General features: G+C 38.6%; 1 protein-coding gene across 18 annotated transcripts in view; it reads right to left on the reverse strand.

The window, feature by feature from the left end:
• Positions 1-2,749: 2,749 nt before the first annotated feature.
• CSPP1 (centrosome and spindle pole associated protein 1) overlaps positions 2,750-26,362 on the reverse strand; it is a 67,173-nt gene continuing 43,560 nt past the window's right edge. For 16 of the 18 annotated variants that reach the window (XM_054818729.1, XM_054818728.1, XM_054818725.1 and 13 more), the window contains 11 exons: positions 25,147-25,293; positions 24,218-24,322; positions 23,057-23,123; positions 21,533-21,653; positions 20,684-20,829; positions 19,984-20,124; positions 14,877-14,917; positions 13,523-13,586; positions 9,608-9,717; positions 9,264-9,414; positions 2,750-3,608 (listed from right to left, as the gene is read on the reverse strand). In XM_054818729.1, the coding sequence (XP_054674704.1) occupies positions 3,382-3,608; positions 9,264-9,414; positions 9,608-9,717; positions 13,523-13,586; positions 14,877-14,917; positions 19,984-20,124; positions 20,684-20,829; positions 21,533-21,653; positions 23,057-23,123; positions 24,218-24,322; positions 25,147-25,293 (1,320 nt within the window). In that variant the 3' untranslated portion in view covers positions 2,750-3,381. Of the gene's footprint in view, positions 3,609-9,263; positions 9,415-9,607; positions 9,718-13,522; positions 13,587-14,876; positions 14,918-19,983; positions 20,125-20,683; positions 20,830-21,532; positions 21,654-23,056; positions 23,124-24,217; positions 24,323-25,146; positions 25,294-26,362 lie in introns of those variants that run through there. The other 2 variants (XM_054818723.1, XR_008576147.1) reach the window with 2 other exon arrangements.

Below are 26,362 nucleotides of genomic sequence, written 5' to 3' on the forward strand. Positions count from 1 at the left end.
GTCCTTTGCCTCTCAGACTCTCCTTTTGAAGGTAGGCGCCCTTCTGCTGAATGGGGTGTGTCTTCTCACTGCTAGGCAAAGACGGGGGGAAAAAGGATGGTAAGTATTAAAAAAAAGGAAGAAAAAACCTGCTTGTTAGGTGGACTAGTTAAATGAACCCTGTAGTGCTGCACAGATAAAAACTCAAAAATACCACATTTTGCTGTCTGGGAATTAAAATACAAATACGAAGCAGACCATGGAATAAGGGTGAATGGGAAGGAGAGGCTGGGACTACAGTTCTGGCTGCTGCCTCGCAATATGTCAGCCGGCTCAGCCTTGTCAGCCTCTTTGATCCTGTAGGTAACAGTGGAATCGGGTTGTTCTCTGGTGTGTTGGCACAAAACTCACGACTAGCAGCAGAGAGAAGCGTGAAGACGGAGAAAGAGGATGAGGGAGCCAAATCTGAGAGAGGAGTGAATCTCCCTGCAGCCCTTCACAGCAGGCTCCAACAGTGAGCATAAGCAGTTCACTGAGCTGCTGTGGAAAAGCCCGTGAAGGGAACTAAAAGCCATGACCTGTGACTAGGAGTTTTCTCATCATGTTCACTGGGCTGGAGCAAAACCAAATGGTATTTGTCAGAAGGCGGAGAATTTGAGGGTGTTTGAATTAATTGTAATTGTACAGCCTTTCCTCTTGGGCTGTATTTGATTTTTTCAGTTTGTTGCATAATGTTTAAATCTTAAACCGAAGTACTAGGCCAGACCTGAGGTCAGTCTTGTCTGTTTGACAGTGGCCAGTAATAATTCTTGAAGTATCATGTGTTCCATCCCTAGTGATGTCATACTGTTCCCCCATGCCTGCGGCAAACAGTTCTTGGTACCGTTACCAAGGTCTTCCTGATGCTGTTCTCCAGAGTGCTATTTAACAGCCATTTACCTGTTATCTGTGTCTCTGCCTAATTCTTTTTGAAATGTCAGTGTTCAAGATTCAGCATTCAGTGGCAATGAGTACAATAGAGTTTGGTATTTTGGGGTTGTTTTGGGTTTTTTTTTTTGCTTTAAACCTTACTGCTTTATTGTTCTGGTGTGTACTCCTATTTAGTGATGACTTTTTTTTTTTTACAGCATAACCTTATAGAATCTTTAAGGTTGGAAAAGATGCTGCACCTTATTTATTGCTTAGGTAGAAAAGACCTAATAGCTCTTGAGTCTTGGTTTGCTGGAAGCTGAACTCCTGTATCATCATTGCTCTCTTGTGTAGCTCCCTTTAGTTCTTGCCAGGCCAGAGCTGCACGAGCTCTGCTCTGGGTACCACGTTCAACTTGCAGCTCCCTAAACACGCACATCTACAAGTAGGATTATCAGGAAAGTGGAGTTAGGGGCAGGAAGCGGGTTCTATTTTAGTCATCTCAGCACCTTGGATTGCAGCTGCATTTATTTTGCAGATGAGACTCACGATAAAAAAAAAAAAGAAAACTAATGAAATGTAGGATAGGTGGCAGAAAGGTCCTGCCTGCGGCTGAGCTTTGGTGATGCAGAGAAAGCTGAAGGGAAGTTTGGGAAAGGAAAGATACAAAGGACCAGGAATATCCTGGATAGCAGCGTGGCTGCCACAGGGAGGACAGCTGTAAGGGAGAGGGCAAGTCACTGTGCTGAATGCTGCTGAGCCCTCAGGTTAAAGTGCATTCAGTGGCTTCAGGTCCCTGCAGAGGTGAAGGAAGCTCCAGGGGAGTGGGCAGTGTCTGAGCCCTGGACTGTAGGAAAGGACTGCCAGCCTGTGAGGGCCAGCAGCGCTTAGAGAAATCCTTGCAGTTAGATGAGTCTGGCTTTTTCAGGGTAATGCTAACTAACTTTGCAGTTGTATTAAGAGGTAAAGTTTAATCAAAGTTGAGGGAATAAAGAAAACTAAACGCAGTAGGCTATAAGATGACAGCTTCTGTATCCAGCATGGAGCTGGTACAGTGAGTGTATCACAGTTCAACTCATGAAGCACCTGAAGAGAGCCATTGGGCACCACACTCCAGGGGTGTGCAGATGATGAAGAGCAGCATGAATTGTGTAAGGTGGGCTTCAGCCTGAGTGGCTCTGTGATGGGGTTGAGCACTGCATTGTAAAACATTTTCACCTTTGCCTGCTTAAAATCATGTTGGGATTCCTGCCTCTGCAAAATTGAGACTGGAGCAGCCACAAGGCCTACACTATGTGCGTTAGACTGGGGCTTGCGTTACCCTGAGCCCTGTGTTACTTCCTGGCTGGTGCTGTTATACCGGATGAACACAATGAGCCTTTCGGCTGATGAGCCAGGAACTCGCAGTGAGCACAAGCCTGGTTTGGCGCTTCCTCTCTGGGCAGGAACACACTGAGCACAATGCAATGAGGTACAGCTCCCTCAGCCAGCAGCTCCTGCCTGCCCACAGCACAGCCCTGCCCAGGCCTTCAAGCAGGCAGACAGAAGCTTGAAGGCAGCATTTCAGTAAAGATAAATTTTTTACAAATTGTTTTGGTTTCAACAGTTGTTTTCTCCTGCTGGTTAAGCTTTGGCCTCTGGAGGGGAATTCCTAACGCAGGGGAAAGTCACAGCCTTACCCTGGTTTCACCTTGGTGTTTCAGTTCACTCTGCTCCTAACGTCTCATTTCTGGGCTTCCAGTCAGCAACTTTTCCCTGTTGTTCCTGTTTCTCTGAAGGCAGCCTTAATGTTCTACTTTGTTCATGAGTAAATGTAAGCTGAAGCAATTGATAAATTAAGAAACTTGAAGTCTGCTTTCACATTTTTAGTAACAAAATAATTTATTAACTCTTAAATCAGAACCATAAATTAAATATATGCAACACTATCTGTATTTCCAGCACATAACAGGTTAAGGAACACAAGATACATTGCTAAGAGTCATTTTTCCATGAAACTGTTTGCTGAGCTTTCATGCAGGGTAGCACTCATCACTGGATGAAAGGCAAGTGCCCTTCTCCAAGTTACTTACTCTTTTGGTAGAAACTTAAACTGTACCTCAGCTGTTGGGTTACTCTATTGCCAGACAGTTTTGGAGTGTAGCTATAAACAAAGCTAAAAATTAACTTTGATTTAATATCAAATTCACACACACACACACTCAGGGGTAAGTCCAGCTCTGAGGCTGAAATGAAACTTGTATAAAAAGTGCAAAAACTGCCCAACTCTTCCTCTGCTTCCCATGTCATGTAAGACAAGCCATCCCTGCTCTATACCTCCATTACCCTGCAGCTTCTGTTACCTTATTATTGCTATTTTAAATTATACATACAGCTCCACACCATGACCATGGAAAAGAACAAATCCTGAGAGGAGCCCCTGGAAAGTGCAGTAGTGCCAAACCCTGCATCCCCCCCTGCTGCGAGGCACAGCTGGCTCGCACAGGGCTCCGGTCAGCCATGCGCTGTCGAGAGGCCTTGCCAGCTAAGTGGGAGCGTGTTTTCGGGTGAAAGCTTTGCTGGGCTTGACTGCTCAGCCATGAACCTTTGGAGCGTCTCTGAAGTTCCTGGTCGCAGCCAGGGCTCTGTTGCGACTGTGTCAACGGAACTGGGCCGTCTGCTGGCGTCCGATGGAGCGCGCTTCAGAAGATCGTCTGCTTCTCCTAAGGAAATGCTGTCACCTGAGAGAGAGAGAGAATAATGTCCAGATGTTAAAGGGGACAAAAGCTTAGCACGTCTTACCACAGCTTTCAGTTACATTGAAGAGGCTTATTTGTCTGCAATAAATGCATAAATAATGCTTTTTAATTATATTTGTTTCTACTTAACATGTTTTTGATGATCTAGGGAACTGGGCTGGTGTAGAGCCAATAGCTAAAGACATTAAGTCTTTGATGGCCAATGCCAACAGCTCCTCCCCTGCCAGATCAACAAGGCGGGGGGGTGATGCAGGCAACCTTGGGTAGACAGGGTAGAAGGGTCTTGCTTTCCCAAAGCCTCCTATTATAGCGATAAGTCAAATCTGTCAGTGCATATAAAAAAATAAGGCCATTAAATTACAGTGTTATGGCTAAACACCTTGTATAGACAGTCCCTTACTCAGGCCAGAACTCAGAAAGGGGACAATTATTTTAACAGTGGTAGATGTAACTGTGCAAATGTGAGAAAGTCTGTACATCACAGTCTAGCTAACAACTGCAACGCAATGTCATTCTGAAATGCTTCCTGGGTAAGTCTTCATCTTCCAGCTACAAAAAAAAAAAAGCAGCCACCACAGAAAACTCAGCCTTGCCCTTCTGAACTCTACTGTTATTTAAACTCAGCAATAATACATACCTAGTATCTCAGATATATTTTAGCATGGAATGTCAAACAACAAAGTTTTTTATTTTATATATATATAAATGTGAACATAAAAAGATACAAATGTATCATTTTTCTGTGCTGCTCATTTTTGTGACTCACAGCATTTAAATTTTACATATACAAACCAAAAAAATATGCAAAAAACCTACAACAGGACTTCAAAGTGCAATGTTTTCCTCTCTGCCGTTGAGTCATGTAAATGAGGAAGTTCCAATTTGTTGGTTTTTTTTTTTTAAAGCCAGGCAGAAAAAAAATTTGAACACTTTGGATGTGCTCCACCCATCCAAAACCACAGAAATTTTAGAATTAGCGTGTTTCTGCAAAAACGTAACAGAATTTTGTATTTTTTTAGTGATAAAATATTTTACTTTAGCAATTCACATCATGTATTGGATGTATTTGGATGATTTTTTCCAAACTTCAGTTTTTCATTCTGGAAGAAATGACTTTTTAAAATTTTATTTTGAACCAAAGTTTCTCTGAGAAATATTGTTTCTTCTGTAACAGGAAAAATCTACTTTCCACCCAGCTTTAGGTTGTTTGCAGTTAGTTTTAGGGAAACTAACAAAAGCAAAAATCAAAACGCTTAAATTTCTTTTCAGTGAGACAGAGAGACCTGACTAGCTACTACTCCATTTTTAATAAAAATCAGGAAAGCAATTTGAATTAATTACTGTATTTTTATCCTTAGAAAAGAAGGTTTATTCATTATGTGTAAGCTCATGACTTTAACATTAATGCAGGTAAAACACTTCCTCAGTAAGACACCTGTTTGTAAAACTTCTGAGGCCACCTTTTCTCTCCCTCTTATTCAGATGTCATCCAGGATTTTCCCCATCAGAATCCTCAGTTTAACATTCTTAATAAAGAATATGAAAAAAATGCACTTTAGCAAAAATTACGGCTGTGCATGTATGGTACAAAAGGTAGGTTTAAGTGTGGTCTGCTTTACTGAATCTTACACGCTATTTGCCACACAGATGCAGGAGATGCACCAAAGTTCTGTCTCATTTTCCTTCCTTTATTTTCACAGCAATTCCTCTGTTGTGCTCTCCCCCCCCCCCCCATACATTTATTGAAACTTGAAAGCTGATGGTGTGGGTGCAAGAACCCAAGTCCTGCAGAAGCAGCAGCCAGGTGTGCAGATGTGAAGGCAAGGACAGACTAGAGAGTTGGGCAGAAAGGAACCAAATGAAATTCAACAAGGGCATGTGTAGGGTCCTGCACCTAGGGAAGAACAACCCCAAGCACCAGTACAGGTCAGGGGTTGACCTGCTGGGAAGCAGCGCTGCAGAGAAGGACCTGGGGGTCCTGGTGGACAACAAGCTCTCTGTGAGCCAGCAATGTGCCCTCGTGGCCCAGACAGCCAATGGTGTCCTGGGGTGCCACTAAGAAGAGTGCAGACAGCAGGTCGAGGGAGGTTATCCTCCCTCTCTGCTCTGCCCTGGTGAAGCCACATCTGGAGTATTGCGTCCAGTTCTGGGCTCCCCAGTTCAAGAAAGAGAGAGAACTCCTGGAGAGAGTCCAGCAGACAGTTACGAAGATGATGAGGGGACTGGAGCATCTCCTGTATGAGGAAAGGCTGAGAGAGCTGGGTCTGTTTAGCCTGGAGAAGAGAAGACTGAGAGGGGATCTCCTCAATCTTATAAATATCTAAAGGGCGGGTGTCAAGAGGATGGGGCCAGACTCTTTTCAGTGGTGCCCAGTGACAGGACAAGGGGCAACGGGCACAAACTGGAAAACAGGAAGTTCCATCTGAATATGAGGAAAGACTTCTTCACTTTGAGGGTGACCGAGCACTGGAACAGGCTGCCCAGAGAGGTGGTGGAGTCTCCTTCTCTGGAGATATTCAAAACCCGCCTGGATGCAATCCTGTGCGACCTGCTCTAGGTGATCCTGCTTTAGCAGGGGGGTTGGACTAGATGATCTCCAGAGGTCCCTTCCAACCCCCACCAATCTGTGAATCTGTGACAGAAACTGTGCAATCCCACATACTGAAGGCTCAGTTTTCCTCTTAGTACCTAAGGCAGGATGCAGCTCCTAAACCAAAATGCCAAATACTTTTTGTTTAGTAAGAACTTGGCAGTGAATCCAAGAGTTCTGTCACATCACAGACAGTGATCTGATCATCCTCCAAGCCTTCTTAGCCCGGTTAAAATAAAACTTCTCTGTAACATTATAAGTGTAAACAGACCTCCCTCTCTCTAGGGCCTGTCATCTCCTTTGCTTACTGCTGAAACCTTTTTGTCTCCCAAATCCTAGGTCAGATGAACTCTCCCATGGGTTAGAACCCACAGTTTTTACATAGGTAAGCTGTGGTGGGGCTAACAACAGTACACGTCAGGGAAAACAATACCTAAAGAAAACAAATTTTCTTTTTGCTCCTTTCTTAAGGGATGATATTTAGAAACAATAAAAGTAAGGGAATGTATTTGTTTAAAGACAAACAAACTGTGGACTTGCAGGCCAGAGGGCTGCATTTCCCCAAGTTTAAATATTACTGCCTTCAAAGGTAAAGCCATTAGGTCCTCAAGCAGTTAGAGGTAAGAACAACTTGCTTGCCAGAGATAATATCACAGCACATATCACTATATCAGCCTCATTTGGTGCTGCTTTTAGAAAGCACAACAGACCAGCTACAGTACAAAACTTGCTTCATCATGAATTTTAACACTTTGTATACTCCATAAAATTCTCAATTGGGCCTCATATAGAGACTTTTCTTTGGAATTGCCACTTGATAAGTCACAGCTTGTATCTGGAGGCTGGGGATAAGCAGACCTCTTTCCTTCACGTGAAATACCAGTTTAGAAATGGAGTGGTGCCTGGACTCTGGCTAAACATTGACTGTGGCGCATCCTGCCCCTAGATGAGAACAAACTCCTGTCAGCCTGCACATACCAGGAATCAGCGCTGCTGCCCACTGTAGATGCCCACAGGCTCCAGCATTCCTTTACTTAGAGGCACAGAGGAATGCCTAAAAAGTCTCAAGCCATTTAGGCAACTTCTCTTACATAGAGCAGGGTCTCAGCCACATCTCTCGTGCTCAAAGCTGTGAGAATTCTCTCTTCTGCATCTGAGCCTGCTCTTGTTTACAGAGTTAGGAACATGCAGACATTGACCACTTGACAAAGTAGCTGCTGGCTTGCAGAGACTTCATCACCCAAAGTACTCACCAAGCCCACACCGATGGGAATGGGTTTTTTGGATGGCTGAAAACAGAGAGGGAGGCCCGACTCCAACAGGTACTAATTTTGCAATTAAGAAAACAATTCTAGGGTGGCTTTAGGATTCCTGCATCAGTCCCATAAAAGAAAGCGAACTACTTTGCCAACAGGATCAGCTCTTAAAATTTATCACAGCCTGTAAATTGCCATCTCTTGGTCATTTAAAGGGAAGATTACAAGTTAGAGTTCCTTAGTTACATACGGAGTTGTTTTCTCCCAGCAGCGTCTCCAAGTGGAGGAGAAATAACAGTCCTAGCTGTTAGGAAAGCAAGAGGATGCCACAAGAGTTCTATCAAACTGTTAGGGAAAAGGAATAAAACCACTTGGCTTCGGGTTTTGTTTTTTTTTTTTTGTAAAAATGTCACTGAGCATGAGGAGGGAACAGGAACGCAGGCAGCAGTGCAGCCTGAGCAACCACAGCTGAGCAAAAGGAGCTCTTGTTCCATTTCCAAGAGGCCCATACGCTAAGGATGAGTGATAGTTCCCATGTGTTCCAAAGAACAAGCTACACACACACATATAAATATATATATACACACACAAAAAAAAGTTATGTATATCTAAAGGCTGAAGCTCTGGAGACCATGACAAACAGAAGGCAAACAAAATAAAAAGTGTCATTCACACGATACGAGCTGAAATTATAAAGAGGTGAGAAAGAAGCAAGGGCGGAGAAGTAAAAGAAGTTCACATAGCAAAAATGTTTGGGTGGAGTAAAATTGGTAAAGCATTTGTTTAAATTATAGACGAAATGAATATGAATGGGGGTTTTTTTTAGTGACTTAAAAATCACAGCGAGATGGCTAAAACAAACAAAAAAAGGATGAAGTGCTTGTAAGAGTACCCATAGCAACAGAATCAGAAAAACTGTCAGCATCAGTACTCTCATTAAGTTTATAAAAAGGATACTGATACTGTAATTGCCTTGACAGCCTAGCAACCACCTCCTAAAAAAAGGGAGATTTCAGACACATATGAAAATCATTAGCACAAAGTGTATTGACTGGGTCATAATGCCTGTGAGAAATTAAAGGCCATTAATGGCTGCCCTAATTGGTACCTCATACACAAAGTGGATCTACATCAGGCAGTTGGCCTACGGAGAAGCTCTGAGAGAACTCCCAGAGTTTTATGTATTATATGCTCACAGGATATACATAATAACTGCAATTGCGTGTTTCGTGAAAGAGGTATCAATATCAACCTCAAATACTGAATGATCATTCATGTTAACAAACCAACAGAAAATCCAAATCAACTAGAAACTAAAGTACTTCTTTATACACAATTTTTCGGCATATCTTTATGCTGGTCAGACCACAGACATCAGACTCCTAGGAAGGCTGATAAAGCCAAACACGCAGCGTATTAACATTCATCACTCAGGAGTTTTGTTTCTTTCCACTAACATTTCAGCTACACAGCTGGATACCCACATCCTACTGTGAGCAGCAACACATTGCAGTATTAAAAGTGTTACAGACAGGACAAGTATGAGCAGCTGATCAGACAGGAATTAGCGTATCTTTTCCTATGACCCTCCTCTAAACTTACTCTAAAAAGCTGTGTTAAAGTTTGCTGGGGAACCTCTTGCACCAGCTACACAACTCTATAAATAATTCGTATGTTTGAGCCAGTTGCTCACTGTTCAACTACAGGCAGTCTATTAATATTTGTTCCTTTAATTATTGTAATTACTTTATATTAATATTCACTGCATCATCTCTACTACACAGAGCATACCCAAGTAAGCAGATTTCTGCTGGAGCTCAGTCAGTCTGCGCAATCGTTCCTCATTCTTGCCTTTCAGCTGATCAACATTGAGGCTGAAGTTTGAGTGCAAAGAAAAGCCGTCAGGCTGTAGCAACGGTGTCTGGTTCGGTGGAACATCCTCCTGCAGAAAATCCAAAAATGCACAGATCCTTCGGTTAAATAGCGTACTTTTTAAAAGGGCAAATAGCTATGTATGTAGCAGATACCCACTGTATCTGTATTAGCCAGCCACTAAGGAACCACAGGAACTGTCTAACACCATTAGATCTGTGGTCTGCCTTCATATTTAAGCCAATCCTGGTTATCATACGTACAGCGCGCTCTAACACTTTCTGCTTTATTCGTCTCCTCTCCCTTGCAGACAGTGGAAGCTGTGGTGATAAATTAACTTCTCCTAAGGCAGGAAACGTTTCCCCATTAGCATCTGGAAAAACAGAGGTGAAATAATTTTCAGAGAAATCAAAATACTAGACAGTGTTCAAACTTGTTTCTGTTTTGAAATGAGCCAATATATTGTATTTGATATAATCACAGGAATCAAAGGAATGTATTCAATTACGACATCTTGCATGAAGCCAGTGACAATCCAGATGCAGACAAAAGAATGAGGTACCATAACAGCAGCAAGGGATGATCTTCAAGCAGAGGCAAAGAATATCCTGAGATATATATTGAGATCTCTCTTATCTAGAAGATAAGGCATTTCACATCCTGCAAATCCACCACCTACCTTGCTTCCGTATCTTTATAACTAGACTTTTAAAAAAAAACGAGTACTCAAATGAGTATCTCTGCTTGAAAGAGAGAACACTAGGCAAACTGGAGGCATAAAAAGATACAAAATAATGTAATAAATTATGTATGTAAATATGTTACATGGAATATGATAACATAACCAATGCCTTAATCACATATTCTTAGTCATATCTTAGCCTTTTTGTGTTATAAAGTGTTAGAATCTGTTCATACAAAAATTCTGATTCTGGAAACTACTTCAAATACAAACTGTTTCAAACAGATACTCTTCCCCTCTCCAGGACCAGTAACCACTGCTTGGGGGCTGCTTTATGGCTTTGCCACTGCCTTGGTGTGGACAGTGGGCTCTGTTTTCTAGTTCGGTCCCTCTAGTACCTCCAAGAACAGAGCCTCCCAGAAAAGGGCTCTGCTTAACAAAATCAGTACAGAATCCATTGCCACTCGTTACTCTTTGTGACAACAAAGTCACCTTTTGGAAAGGCTCTTAGTCTAGTATGACACAAAGTTAAAAAAAAATTAATGTGTGTAAATATATTGATATACACACACGAACACACAGAATACTTAATTCTGCACCATTTGTCTGAAATGACATGCTGTGACATTAAAAATAAACCCCAACTGCAGAAGGAATGGGTTTTTCATTTCCTAGCAATTTGAAAATAAATTATTTTATATCATTCAAGAGTTTCAGAGATCTTCAAATGAAATTTTAAAAGTAACAATTAAACAATTATTTTGGTTGAAAACTGAAATACTTGCATTTGAAAAATAACTTTGATATCAAGGAAGTTCAGAGAAACAAAGACAGATATTCTTTCATATTAGCAGCTGTTTTTTCCCCTAGAAATAAAATTTTTATTTCCCTCTCCTCTTTTCCCTGCCCCAGTTTCACCAATGCTCTCATCACAAATGTTTCAAGTAAAATAAATCAAAGCATAATTTTGAAATGGTATGTGGCTAGCAATCCACTTATAGAATTCTAGTTACAAGATCAATTGAACTTCATTATATTCAAAATAGTGCTATTAGAATACAAAAACCGTTTAACCACGTGAATTTATCACAACAGAAACAAACTACAAGCTAAAGAAGAATTTATTTGTACCTTTAGTGTTTCATCAGTGTAAAATGCTACCTGTTCTTTCAAGCACCTATCATTCAGATACTGCTATGCAGATGTGCTTTCAAATCACTGCATTAAAACTAATGAATTCTAGGGTTTCAAATGAGGCAAAAAAAAGGGAAAAAGAAATTGATAAAGCTCTTTATTCCTAACTGCCTCAAATTGCTGAGCCCTTGTAGGTAAAGACAAGTTCGTTTGTAATGCTGACATCTATTACAAAATTGAGTTAGATGTTAAAACCATGTCAAAATAACCCTGAAACAGAGGGTAGCGTTACACTTTTCTTAGGAAACAAAAAACATGTTAAAATACACCATGACTATTTCACAAAGGACCCTCAGACAATGCGAGCAGCACAAGTCACAGAGAAGACAGCCCACAGATAATGAGAGGTTTTGGTTTTCATTTCAAGGATGGAAGTCACCAGATTCATACTCAGAATTTTAATGGCTATTTCTAAAGCCCAAACAATGCAAAAGGTAACAAAGTTTTAGTTAGTGCTTACAGCTCAGTATTGGGGAACATGTTTTTCACCAGAGTCATAAAGGATCTGGGGAAAAAAAGAAGAAAAAGAAAAAAAGGGGGATGGAGGGAGGGAATAGTATCTTAAGTTAACTCCATCACCTCACTAAGCTGCAAGAATCAGCTGGATGGGGAGAGGAAGGAAATAGGAGAGAGGACCATACATATCATGAACCTTGTGAAGGTGGCGAATAAAAGCAAGGAGCACCCCATTACACAGCTGGCAGATTCAGAGCAGATGAAAAAGAGATTGTTCACAGAAGGCATAGTGTGGAAATTTATCCACACAACACTGCTGACGGTAAACAATTAGAGGGATTCAAAAATGCCGATTCCGATTCCTGAAAGACAGCCTATTAAAGACCCAGCTTCGCAAGACTTATTAAATGCAAACACACAGCATTTGACTCAGGAAGCCTCTGAGCTACAAGTCACTGGAGGCTGGATGAGTACTCTGCAGTGTTGCTGCATCTCTGCCCTCTGCCATTACACCCTTCCCCACATGCCTGTGCCGGCTGCTGTTAGAGACTGGGTATTTGGCCAGACGCTAGACTGACGAGCTCTCCTAAAGCACCCTTTCCTCATTTGGGCTATAACTAATACATAGCATTTCCTAAGCTGAAGAAGAATATATTGCAGACTACAGAGAGTGCAAATGCATTGAACAAGCCTGAAAGCCCCCTCCTGTGCCCTTCCCAATGCCAGGTTCTGCCCTCTACTCCAGGACTTGCACGTTAACAGAATAAGCTTGAATACATTTCAAATGAAAAATTCTGCTTTTAACCAAAGCCAGCAATAACAATCATTGGTATATAGAAACATATCTAGTTTCATTAAAAAACACTTGCAGGAATCCACCACATCTCCCCTACAGCAAAGAATAAAACCTTGTAAGATGATTTCCTATATATGACTGAAGATAATTTCAAGGTACTGTAATGCCTACTAATGGAAAATAATGCATAGAGGCCTGAGCTGGTTGGGTTTTTTTAAAAAAGAGAAGATAAGTTCTAGCCTTATTGCTTCTAGTGACTGGGAACAAAACACATCTGAGACAATGCTTTTTCATACATGCATACAAAGGTTGAATAAAGAGACGTAAGTCATAAAGACATAGTCCTCTATCCAAAAACCTTAAGAAAACTAAAAATCATCTACTTCAGATGAGTAAGAAATGACAGGGTTTGCAAGTTATGTGAGATAAAGTAATGTGTGAACTACAGAAAAGTGAGTAATTTAGAATGAATCACTATTTTACACTCATATAATCATCCTTAAAATCGAGCATGCTTGTAAAACAAAAGAATAAAAATGCAAAGAATTGCTGGCTGCCCAACACTTTTATTTTTCACTATGGACAACTTGTAATTCTAAGCTGTGATGGCTAATATATCATCTTATTTTCTGCAGAATAATAGAAGAGCACTGCATATTCTACCACTGTAAAACATTTGCTGAACTAATATTAGCTTTTCCTTATCCAAAGCTGGGAAGATGTCAAAAAAAGCTCCTTGACAAGGCTAACATCCCAGTCACAACACAATGAGCACGGAAAGATGCTTTCTTATGAAAAGACGTGAAGTGGTATAAGGCAAGTAAGCAGCATCATTAATTTTAGGTGTGACCTATACAGATTTATTACAGTACAATTCAATAAGGATCTGCATTTTAATTTGGAGGCATAATTTTCTAATACTTTAAAGCAATCCAATAGCTACACCCACTGCAACTTTTAAAACAGTAATAATCATTTTAGAGACACATCATTAGATTAAATGACATGTTTGTACATCTATAACATGGTTAAGGGGAGTTAGAAACTCACCGATAAAAGCGCTATCCGATTCCAACAGTGAATTTTTCAAGAATTCATTAGATTCATTCCTGAACTACAAAAGTGAAACAGAAGACATGCAAATTCAGATGCCTCAATACCTTTCTGGGGCCAAATTATAATTAATGTAAATTAATTGCCAAACTTCTGCAAAGCAAACAGCAGCTCTACAGTGTTCTGTGCTGTTCCTTACTTTGTGGCTACAAAAAACCCTATACATTTTTAAATAACTCATGTTCTCTTTAAGCATTAGGGTTTTTTTCTTTTCTGTAGTAATCCCATTTGCTGAAATTGCCTTCACATGGCAACCGTTGTGGTGATTTGTGTAACACTGACATTTCCATCAAGAAATACATCCTCATCGCTCTCCTTGAGTTTCAGAACAGTCAGCACTAGGAAGTGAGCTGTGCGCCTAAAGGTTTGTATGAAGTATTGATCAAATGAAGAACAATTCCTTATGTTTCACTTATCCTACCACAAAATCTTTCATAAGTGCTAAAATAACAAATTTTTTTCATAGTAATAACAAGCACTAAGATTATTACTTCCAGTTCATTGCCTAGTTGCAACCACTTGTTACAGAAATTCTACTATGGAATAATTTGTGTTGAAAACCATTCTGAAATCAAAGCAGGAGAAACTCTCAGAGGAAACAGAACAAGAGAAAACTATTTTTTTTACTGCAAAGTATTGCTCTGAAGAATTATTTCAGGCAATAAATTACAACTATAAAATGTATTAAGGTGATTTTTTTAAATAAAAAATGTTTTATTTCTGTGTGTAGTTACAGTATTATCCTTGAGGCTAATAGCTTTGCTCTTGCACAGTCTTCCATTTTGTATGGTTTCACATTCCCATGAGACACAATTGATCTCTGTTATTCTGTAGTTTGGGTTAGCACAGAATTCCAATTTGATAGCACTTTATTTCACTCTTTTCACCAAGTCAGAAAATAAGCATCCCATTTGAGACAGCGGATCTAATTATTGACTACCACATGCATCACTTAAGCCACCTGAATTCAGAGCAAATGCTTCTGGCTTGGCTTTTTCTACTAATTCCCACCCCCAGCAGCAGTCTAACATCATACGAATATAAATTAAGTACAAATGAATATAAAAAGAAGGGAGTTAAAGAATCAAACTATCTCTATATACAAAGATAAGCAACTTGACATACAAGTTTAAAGAAGCTGCTATTCATTGTATTGACAAGCAAGATAAGTAAATAAGCTTGCTGTCTTGTTACTTAAGTGTAATTCCTCTCTCCAAATCTGTGAAAGACAGTATTTCTCACGCTTGAAAAAGGCAAAAGTAATATAATAAAAAACCTGGTTTATTCTTACCAGTCCCATGGTTTGTGGGCTACCGCCAGAAGCAGAATCATCTGGAACAACAAAAGCCACATAGACAAGGACAAAACAAGAGCATTGACATAAAAACAGTTAATATTAAAACATACTAAAAGTTTTATCATATTTGTTGTGGTTTAACCTGGCTGGCAGCTAAAACAACCACACAGCTGTTTGATCACTCCCACCCCCAGTGGGATGGGGGAGAGAATTGAAAAGTAAAAAAAAAAAAAAAAAAAAAAAAAAAAAAAGTAAAACTCATGGGTTGAGATAAAGACAGTTTAATAAGACAGAAAAGGATAATAATAATAGAATATACAAAACAAGGGATGCACAGCATCCGAGTTCACCACTTGGAATCAATGCCCAGCTAGGTCTCGAGCCAAACCACCTCCAGGCCCACCCCCCAGTTATACACTGAGCATGACATCATATGGTATGGAATATCCCTTCGGTCAGTTTGGGTCAGCTCTCCTGGCTGTGTCCCCTCCCAGCTTCTTGGGCGCCCCCTGCCTTCTCCCTGGCATATAAAGCTGGGGCAAGAAGAAGGAAGGGGGGGGGACGTTGGGAGTGATGGCGTTTGTCTTCCCAAGTCACCGTTACACGTGACAGAGCCCTGCTTTCCTGGATATGGCTGAACTCCTGCCTGCCCATGGGAAGTGGTGAATGAATTCCATGCTTTGCTTTGCTTGTGTGCGTGGCTTTTGCTTTACCTGTTAAATCGTCTTTAACTCAACCCACGAGTTTTGTCACTTTTACCCTTCTGATTCTCTCCCTCATCCCATTGTGGCGGAGTGAGCGAGCGGCTGCGTGGGGCTCAGCTGCTGGCTGGGGTAAAACCATGACAATTACACACATTGTAATGAATATTGTTTAAACATTTGAATGCCATGTTTATTCCAATTTCCTTATGTCAATTTAAGTAGAATTAGAGAAATCAAACAGAACTCAGTAGTAAATAATTTCTAAGAACACTGAGCATGTGTGAGCCCTTCTTAAGGCTGGATTCATCAGTTTCTCCCAAAGAGCAAACATACTTTTCACACTAAAACAATATTGTTCATCGCTAATAAAAATCAATCAATTCCCATCTTGTTCCAAACCTGTTTTGTTATCCAGAAAAAGGAAGCATAACTATTTTTGTGGGCACTGAAAACCAACATTTCAAGAAGATATCTCACTTCATTAAATGCTAAAATTACACTAAGTTGTGTTGAATTCTGAAAAAGTTCTCTATACTGCAACAGTCAGAACTACTTTTGTGCTACGTTTACAACAATATTGTAAGCACTTGTTATGGAAAGGTCATGCCCAAGTGTTGACTGAATAATGTAAAAACCATCAATTTGTGGGAAAACACCATGGTTTAAGCCATCAAAGCAACACTTTAAGGCACAAAAGGTTGCTGCATGAATACTTGGTTTTTCTCTTCTACCCTCTTATGTTTCATTTGCTGGTACCTTAAGATCTTTATTATTTGAATTACTGTATCTTAAACAGCATCCAGTCACACAGCTAGCAAGAAACGTTTTTTCATCATATGTTCTGCACACTGCTGAATCCTAATGTAACTGGAACATGGTACTGAGAAAACACACTAGGTTAAGTAACTTTAGATGAAAAAGAATTTAAACAGAAACCTACTTTCCAAAGTGCACCAAAGAACACAAAGCTGATGGCCTTCTTACTATAATAAAGATTATCCTCCCCTCCCTAGCATAAGTATTTTGGTGTTCTTGCCATCATCTTCACACATTAAATTTTATACATGTCACATTTTTCTTATATTAAAAACATTTGTGAATTAAAAAAAAAAGAGTGGAAGTTAGTGGTATTCAGCATCCCAGTGGTTGCTAGTGCTAACCTGCAACACTTTAAACTCCATCTGAACTTCAGAGCTAGTACACAAAAAACCCTAATAATGGGGAGAAATCTCTTTATCAATTTTTGTTTAAATTTGCTATGATCCAAGTAGGGAAAAAAAAATGTATCAAATTTCAACAACTAGAGAGCCAAAAATGAATTATTTCTTCCATAATTAGGGATCACCTGAACCACGTATTTCCTGACCCCACTTTGGTTTTTGCCGTTATTTTTAGTGGTCTATCAAGACCTAGACTGAGAGAGTCTGGAGTCTTATTTATATGTAGCGAAACTAAACATTACAACAGTTTTGTAGTTAAAACTCAGGGATACTAAAAAAAAAAAATATTTATTCTATATTCCAGACAGCAGCTTGCCAGGAATAGGCACGTTTGTGTAGCTAAACAGTCGTATTTATATTAATGGAACTCAAGATTAATGATGTTCTCCCCTAGGTGGGACATCTCAACAACCAATCTGAGTAGCAAGGAGGATTCCTTGTCACAATAAACTGTTAGATCAAATCAGTCTCTCCCAAAAAGCAAACATACTTTTCACACTAAAACCATATTGTTCATTGCTAATAAAAATCAATCATTTCCCATCTTGCTCCAAACCTGATTTGATTCTCTTGGCTTCTGTCAGGGTGTAATAATCAGAGCAGGAGACTGCAGAAAGCCCCAAGAGTGAATGTACACTCAACATGCTAAGCACACTGCATTTGCAGCTTTCAAAGAGAGGTTGAACTAGGCAGTGATCACTTCACAGAAGAAAGTACTTGTCCAAGGATAAAAATCTCAACTCTAGAGAGCACAGAGAACCATCCTGAAAGTTAAACTATCATCCCATGCATGCTGGAAATACAAAGAAGCAAAACTGAAGTTACTCCTCTTATTTGGTTTAAGTCTTGAAATAAAATATTTAATAAGACAGTTTTTTATTTCTTGCACCTCTATCTAGCAAACTCAGTCAGCATGCAGCTGACCTTCTGTCTAGCATCAAAAACCATAGCACACGGGCTGTCACTCCTCCCAGACTGACAACCAGCCCACTCCTGATACGCTACTCCAGTCAAGCAGAGCCCAGCACTGCAGGGCAACATCAAACCTGCTCCCGTTCGTATCCCTCCTGTCCCCCAAAATAATCATCCAGAAGTCTGTAAAAGACTGCCTTATTTATAGAGACACAGCAAGCATTTAAAACATTTGGGACCTTTAAAAAAATCATTAATTTCTCAGGTTAAAGTTCCACTAATAGTCCACATATTTCTCTTTTACATAAAGAGGGAAAAAAAAATAAAAATCATATCAGAAGGAAAACAGCATATAAATCATGTAAGGTAAAGAACACTTATACATAGCATGGGAAAACAGGTAAGCTTTTGCCACTACAGTCTAATAATACAACATTTCACCCACTGTACAAAAATACATACTGCTTTAATTAATCTTTCTTTCTGCCATAAATCAGACAATAAAACCACTCATCCATTTTTAGTGAGAGGAAGATGATGAACTTGTCTCTGAGGAAAATAAATTCGAAATAAAGAGATAGATGGCAACGAATTAATTCTCTTGTTCAGTACACAGTGACAGACTATAAAGTTAAATGATGTTGTAAAGCAGCAGGAGAGAGAAAGACAGGAAAAGCTGCTCAAGGATCCTCTAAAAGCATCAGTGGAAAATAATTTTAAAAATCAACTGTTTGTCTACCAACTAATCTAAATTGTCCAACCAAATCCCTCTTTAGGTTGTCACTATGTCAGCCTGCATTATCCATTTAGCATTAGCATATGTCTAAAATGACTGCTTGTCCCTAAAATTAATCAAAAAGGCAAATTTGCTTTCTAGCTGGTGGAGGTTCCTCTCCAGATAACATTAAATTAAAGCGTTCTCAGACTGCTCTATTGAAAAAAATATTCTAATGGCAGAAAAACAAAGCCAAACCCCACACAGATCTCAGTTGAAGCTAGGAAATTATTTTTCACCATTTCAGACAATCTCCAAGACGACAACTAAAGACAACCCTATATATTTTATTTAGACATTAAATGATATTCAAGAGCACGTAATTAACACAGAAAGTGGTATAGATATGCTTGTTTGCAACTGCGATGTTATGCAATAAGCAATATTGCACACATTGCTTCAACACCAGCACACCTCTCCAAGATGGAATAGGAATCATCTTTAACACTCACCAGGGTACCAAACAAAACACACTGCAAGTAACTGTCACCCTTCAAATCTTGCATCAATTTTATTAATTTTACTCACATAACAAGTAACACAAACAAGCCTCAAAGCACAACCGACGATAAGTACTGGCATTCAGTTTTTCTAAAGCAGTATGGAGAGGCATAACTATTTTCCTGTCATATGTGTTCGGTGGTTTTTATGCCAAACTTTCACCTCATCTTTAAAGGCTAAAAAAAAGTCTAAGGAGCAATCTGAAATTGTACCGGTGTCTGTGGCAAGAGTGGGTCCTGCAGGGGTGGCTGCTGTGAGAGGATACCAGGGGCTGCCCCGTGCCAGGCACTGCCGGTACCACAACAGACCCACTGCAGGACACAGCTGAGCCCAGTCAAGCTTGCAGTGCCTCTGTGAAAACATATTAAGAAAGGGCAAAACAAAGCACAGCAGTGAGGAGGGAGGACAAAAGTGTGAGAAGCAGCCCTGCAGACACCAAGGTCAGAGCAGAAGGAGGGGGAGGAGGTGCTCCAAGTGCCAGAGCAGAGATTCCCCTGCAGCCCCTGGAGGAGACCATGGTGGAGCAAATGGAAAAAAAAAAAAAATTAATCCATTAAAAGCAGACCAAGGTGAAGACAAACTGGCTGCATTTTAACCAGTTCACAGTTTCAAAGCCATCTACTTCCTCAGTGAGAACTGAAGAAACGCCACAAGGAACTTACCTGCTTTTATCACAAATCAGCTCAAGAGTTTTACTGCTCTGTAGTTTTCTTTAAGAAACAGTAACCAAACTACTTTTCTCTTGCATTTTTCTGAAGTACAAAGCACTAGTTAAATTATTTTCAGGGAACACAGAAACAGTGACAGTAATTAAAAAAAAGGCATTTTTTTAATGCTTTCCATTATGACAGAACCTTACTGTTTTGTACTGCAGTGCTAACATTGAACTTGAAAGTAATAAAACTAGAGCTGGTGGGTTTTAATTCTTATCAAACACAAAACAAATAAACAAAAATCATTGAAATTATCTCAGACCATTCATTGCTTACCTTCTGTTTCTCTCCTCATTCTCATTCTGTCAAGTTTCTTCTGCTGCTCCCTCAACAGTGCCTGCTGCTGGATCTCTAGAGTCTGGTCATCTTTTGGAGGATCAGGATACATGTGCCTCAAGCCCATACGTGTTTCAGAATCTAGAGCAAAGGTAAGACATTTAAATCTTTCCCCAAACCAACGTTTCTGAAAAACATCTTTAATGAACTAGCTACAGATACAAAATCATAGAAAACATTAAAAATAATGCTGGCAATGGTCAACAGGATGAGCCACTTTAGGAATGATTTTACAATTTTCCTATATTAAAAAAATATTTTTTGTTAAAGGAGAAACAGATAGTTACACACAATCATAATTTATTGCTGGATAAAAAAAAAATCAAATTCACTCTACTTTCAGTAGCATCATAATATCAAACGCATAAGAAGTTTAAGCAGCAAGGACTGGAAGCTAGGCAAGTGCTCTGGTAACTCAGCATTACAATGCCGTGAATTGTGAGCACTTGTAGAAATGACCACACAGAGAGGTGTACACACACACACAAAATACTGTCCACAGCATATGTTGTGTATTGGCAGTATCTGTGAAGAGGCTGATTTTTATTTTTGCCTTTAAATCCTGAGCAGCATGGAAGATGAAGGAAAAGGACAGATGTTTCACTGCCTTGCTTCATCAATAACAAGAAGATCTACCTGCCTTTGTATTTAAGTTCATTAAATTCCCAGATATTCTGTATATTGACAGGATCTTGTGCCTCCTTTGACGAAGGCCGCTTTACTGGAGCCTGCAGACGAAGCCTGGCCATCTCAAATATGTCCTTTGGATTCTTCTCTCTCCTCCTGCTTGAAAGATTTGTAAAACAAGCAGAATATAATTTAACACTGTAATATCAAGGAGTTGCATGGAAATATAATATTGATAAAGTCACATCTTTTATCCTTAAATAAAGCTATCAAAACAGGAAAATAAATGTGAAAGTAATTACACTGCATATTATGTTATAAAAAGGGATAACCTACTTAAAATAAAAACAAACTCATATTTTATGGAGTGGAACTAACACTGATGATCTGATGAGTCTTTTCCAACTAACTGGTATGATTAACTAATACATTTTGGAATTTTTTTTTTCAATAAAAGGGGTATGATTTTCAAGAAGAAAGTACTTCCACAGCACTATGTTATCCATAAGCATACTCATCAGCAGTAGTACTGCAGTCTACAGGTAGAAATTATGTCCCAGGAAAAAAGGTAATGAGATAAAATTCTGTCTTAGACATCTGCTTTGGACCACTCTCCAGGACAGAGTATTGCACCTCCAATCTTAGCACTATAGCCATTCTTACACTACGCTTTTCCAGGATTCTTGGAAAAACTCCATACACATTAGAAAAAAAAAAAAGAAAAAAACTTTATATACAAGTTCTATCTTTATATTTTCATTTCACTCATGTATATTAGCCAACTAATACTAGCTACTAATACACAGTAGTTCTGAGCTCCTGTGTAAAATCTAACTTTTAAAATTGAAGATGACATTCTTACCGTGCAATCGGTACATCATCATCACTGGCCACATTTAGCAACTGTTCCTGCAGTCGCCTCTCTTCGCTACGAAGCTGTTTCCTCATCTCTGATAATTCATTTATCACATTCTTTCTTTCCTCTGGAATTTAACACAAGTAATTTAAAAATAAAGAATGTCAGAGACACTTTTCTGCCTACCTCATAAATGTAAGGTGAAAAAAAAAAGATAATTAACTGTTAATTAAAACAAGGATTATACAAACACAAGGATTGCAGCATTTCATACAGTAGAAATTAGGTCAGTTTGTATTTTGAGACAGCAGAAGGACCAGATCCCCCTGAACAGCAGAAAGCAATCCAAATTTCAACAGAAACATTTCGCTGTATTTAAAAACAGAAAAGCTATGAAATACCAGCAAATGGACACTGCCAGTAAGTAGCCTTATTTTGAAATTAGCAAATCTATACAGTCCTCAGAGTCCCAGAGGCAGATGATGGGAACTGAGGTGCTATCAACAAGCACACAACCTGTTTCTGGACTCAAAAGTAGGGTATCTGCTCAGTGCAGATTCTCTTAATTGTTCAAGAGTTCCAGCTTCAACACTTACTTTTAGTATGTGCTTATGTTGACTTTTTAGACCTACTGTGAGTCTAAGCTGGTTTTTTTGTGGTTAGGACAGCATTCCTCCACAAGTTAGAACAGTTTCATAAATTCCTTGTTTTTCCAAATAACACACTTAATAATTTGATATTTTACTGACTTTTAGTCTTAGCCCAGAACCTATCAGGCAAGCAACATTTACTACCTTAAATCCTCAAACACAGGATTTAATTCATATGTCTTTACTTCTCTCATGACAGATGGTCTGAGTCAATCGATTTCCAAGAGCTGTATTAAGAACCACTCTGCCATAACTCCCCAGAAAGGACCCAGGTACTGACTGCCGGGGGTTAGCATTTGTAGGACATCATTTACTGTTACTTTCCACGTGTTATTTCTTTTATACTTGTAAAAAAGACTCAGAAGAAAAATTACTGCTTTCCACACACATATTGCCAAGATAACTAACATATAAAGAGCAAAGGAGATCCTCCCTAGCATGTCTGAATTTTAAAACCACCAGTAAAATACAAGAGGATTAGGCAGATTAACAAAGGAAAGCAGAATTTCAGAGTTAGGACTGCAATGCTCTACACATCGTTGGTCTAATCCGTTACTGAGCCAATCCAGCTCTTACATTTTGCAATGTTCTGGTCACAGTGGTCACCACTGTCCTGACTGAAAGATCCAACACTTCCCATGCAAACTATAGCATTATCAGAGCTTTTATCAAAAAAAAAAAAAAATGAAGACACATAATAAAGGTGTTTTTATTTTGTATTAATACCATACTAGTATACTGATAATACTGAGACAGACAGAACACCCACACAGAAATGCAAACTTTATAAGACTACTCCTTTGCAAGCAGAAAAGAGAACTGTAACTGAGAACAATTTTGTTGTAATAGAAAGTGAGCTTGCAATGAAGACAACACCTACCAAAAGCACGCAACTGATTTCTTCTAGCAGGGACAGGTGGAGAAGGAACCCTTGGCTGTGGAGGATCCTAGTGATCATAATGAATATGAAATGTTAATGTGTCAAAGGAAGAAAATATAGCAGATGTAAGTACATTTTATTTCCTTATTTTATGTCCAATTTACATTAACTACCACTACTTCTGGAAGACAGAATAGTAACCTTACAGGTTGTTAATGCTTGAGGTTTTTTAAAAATCTGATCTTTAAATGCATAAACCAAATTACTATAATAATACGGATAAATCACTATTCGGAGATCTAGACAAAGCTATACCAAGTACTGTAAAGACAGAGAAATAAACTGACTTTCCTCCAGAGCACTCTTAACATTTAGGGAAAGCAACAGTTTTAAATAAGGTTTAAAGTCTTACTTAAAATATTTTCTGAAACTGCACTTATATTTTGCAAAATTATCATTTTCATGGCAAATTATTTTTTTAAATTTTTAGGCCAGTTTGTACAGACAGTTGGTTAAAAAACCCATACTTCCAGTAAAAAAAAGTCAGATGTGTAGCCTGAAATTCAAATATCAGAAGACAATTATTTAGTCTACTCTTCACAGGAGAAATTTATTGGGGGGGGGGGGGGAGGGAAGTCCCAGGGAAGATTAAATCAAGTGAAAGAAATGAGTGCTCTCAGGACCACTACTGCAAGTTGTTTGTGATGCAAAGAAGAAAGTGAAGCATATTAGCATATTAGGAGTTATAACCTTTTTGTACCTTCAAAAACATAAAACTAAAACAATAAAGTCTGTAGGTAGGATTCAACATTAAACTTCACACCTGATCTAATTTCTTCTCTGAGTGAATACAATGAGTTGCTTGATTAGATGTAAGCTTTCTTATCCTAAACCTTTTGATCCTTAGACCCTTGGTAAGCTGGGCAGGGTATGTACACTCAAAAATGAGGTGCTCATCTCTACACACCCCAAAAAAATTTCTTCAATACTTAAATAAAATTGAATATTACATTTCAGAGCTACAAGACTGGTAAATATAAGGACTGTCTCCAGTTATTTGTGGTATTCCAGTAATAAGTGGCAAACATTAAAAACCTGGTAGGATTTCATTCACTGCACTGTCTTAAATAAATCAGTAAGTGTTGACTATAAAAATCATACTTGTGCATAGTAAGATATATGGCTCTCAGCAGAGGGAATCCTTTCTTCTTTTCTTATTGATTTGTTCTGAAGAGCAGAAATGATGGGAGTAGGCTGCCTTGAAAACTGCAAGGAGGAAAGCAAGACTGAAACTACATTCCAACAGATTCTAAATAAAGTATTATTTTGGACAGGAAGAGTTTTGTTAATATTTTTCATCTGACAGAGAAATGCTTTTGTGTATCTTTAATTAATTATTTTTGTATTTAATTTGCTTTCAACTCTTAACCACATAAAATTACTGCAAAAATTATTTCATGTGATTTTATTTTCTACCTATAGTAGTTTTAATACTCTTTTTCTGTGATGCAGTTTTTTTAATTTATGGTTAAGGTACGTATCTTTTTTTTCCTCTAGACACTTCCACTGTATCTGTCCATTTTAGAGAAATGACATGTAGAAATTTCTAGAAGAGAAACAGTTCTATAACTTACTTAGGCTTTGTCCATCAGAATTCTATATGTTGGAATTCTTAGATTATCCAGGTTAAAGGAAAATAATTATATTACAAAGTACATAATTGTTACATATGAACAGTCCTACAGTCCTCTAAATTATATAACTTTATTTGTATTTGGACCTCAGCAAAAGCGGGCCACGCTACTTCACAACAGATATAAAAACTACACAGTGCAGCTTGCTCTTATTTATCTTTTTTTTTACTATTTTTAACACAGACTTGATCAGCAAGATAAGTTTCTGCTGTAGTATGTCTGATTTTTCTATCAGCTGTTCTCTGTGTGCGTGCTAAGCATACTGTAGCTTGATAAACTAAGAGGGGAACAACACAGAAGGTACAGGTCTAAGAAATCATGCAATTTCTTTAAAATTCAGTTATTTTTAAAAGCTATGAAGAAATACTTATATCTTAGAAAGTCACTGAAGCATACCATCTTCTTTTCCTCTTCCATCTTTTCTTTCTCAAAATATTGTCTAAGCTGTTCATCTTGCTTTTCTTCTTTTTCTTTTCTTCTTTTTTCTGCCTCTTTTTGCCTCTCTTCATCTAATCGAATTATTTCTTTATTTTTCAATCTTCGCTGTAACATAAACAGTATTAGTACATAAAAAAAGACTCAACTTTACTAAAGTTTTGCTTTTTTTTTTTTCTTTGGCAAGTTAAAATTACACATCAAAGTGATTAGTATCAAATGAAAAGCATATTTCATTAGGCTGACTTCAAACATTCAAATTAAAAACTATGCCATGCAAATATTAAACATCTGCAGTCCCGGCTCTGCTAACATCATTTAACAGAATTCCTAATAACTTCAATAAATATCAGTTTGTGTCCCCAAATCTGCTGACAGTTAAGGCTAAACTGTAGGAGACGTTTCGAAAAATTCAGATTCAAACAAAACATACTGCAAACGTGCACCACCCTATCACAAGCCCACAGAGAAAATTACCATCCAGTCTCAATTTTAGTCTTATGTCTGTGAAAAGTGATGATACCAGTTAGCTTCCTACTCTATACTAGACCAGCTTTATTATCCAGAAGATAAGACTCATCCAACTAACTTGCTCATACTTGAAAAGAGAATCTAGAATACAGGCTAAGTGTTCTGACTTAGAAATCTTGAAGTCTTACATCCTGAACTGATCTTTCATAATCCTGCAGGGTACGGAAAGATTTTTCCATCTCTGCCTTGTGTTCTTTCCCTACAATTATTTATGAGAATTTGAATTATGCAAATTCATTCAATTTTCCAAACCAGATACATAAAAAGCTTCTGGGTTTGAATTAAATCACAAGTTTACCTCCATGAAAAGTATTCATTAGATTTGCTTGGCCTTCTTCCAAAACAAGCAGTTTTCTTATCTCAAGATATATCCTGGCCAATTTTAAAAAAGGCTTTACAAAATCTTCCTGTATAGCAACATTCAGAATACAAATAATTCCATGAGAGCTAGACTTAAGAGGCTAACAAAAAAAATTATTTTTTTTTTAATTCACCAATTTGACAAAGTTTTGTATTGGCCTCACAAACAATTTCCTTTAGAAAGGAGAGCACCACTGTCAATTATAAAACTATGCAATTTTTCTTAGAAGAATTAATAGTACTTCAAGTTGGTAGTACACCATAAAGAGTGAGGAGAATGTGCTAG

The sequence above is a fragment of the Grus americana genome, chromosome 2 (genome assembly GCF_028858705.1).
Source record: "Grus americana isolate bGruAme1 chromosome 2, bGruAme1.mat, whole genome shotgun sequence".
In the NCBI taxonomy this organism is placed as follows: domain Eukaryota; kingdom Metazoa; phylum Chordata; class Aves; order Gruiformes; family Gruidae; genus Grus; species Grus americana.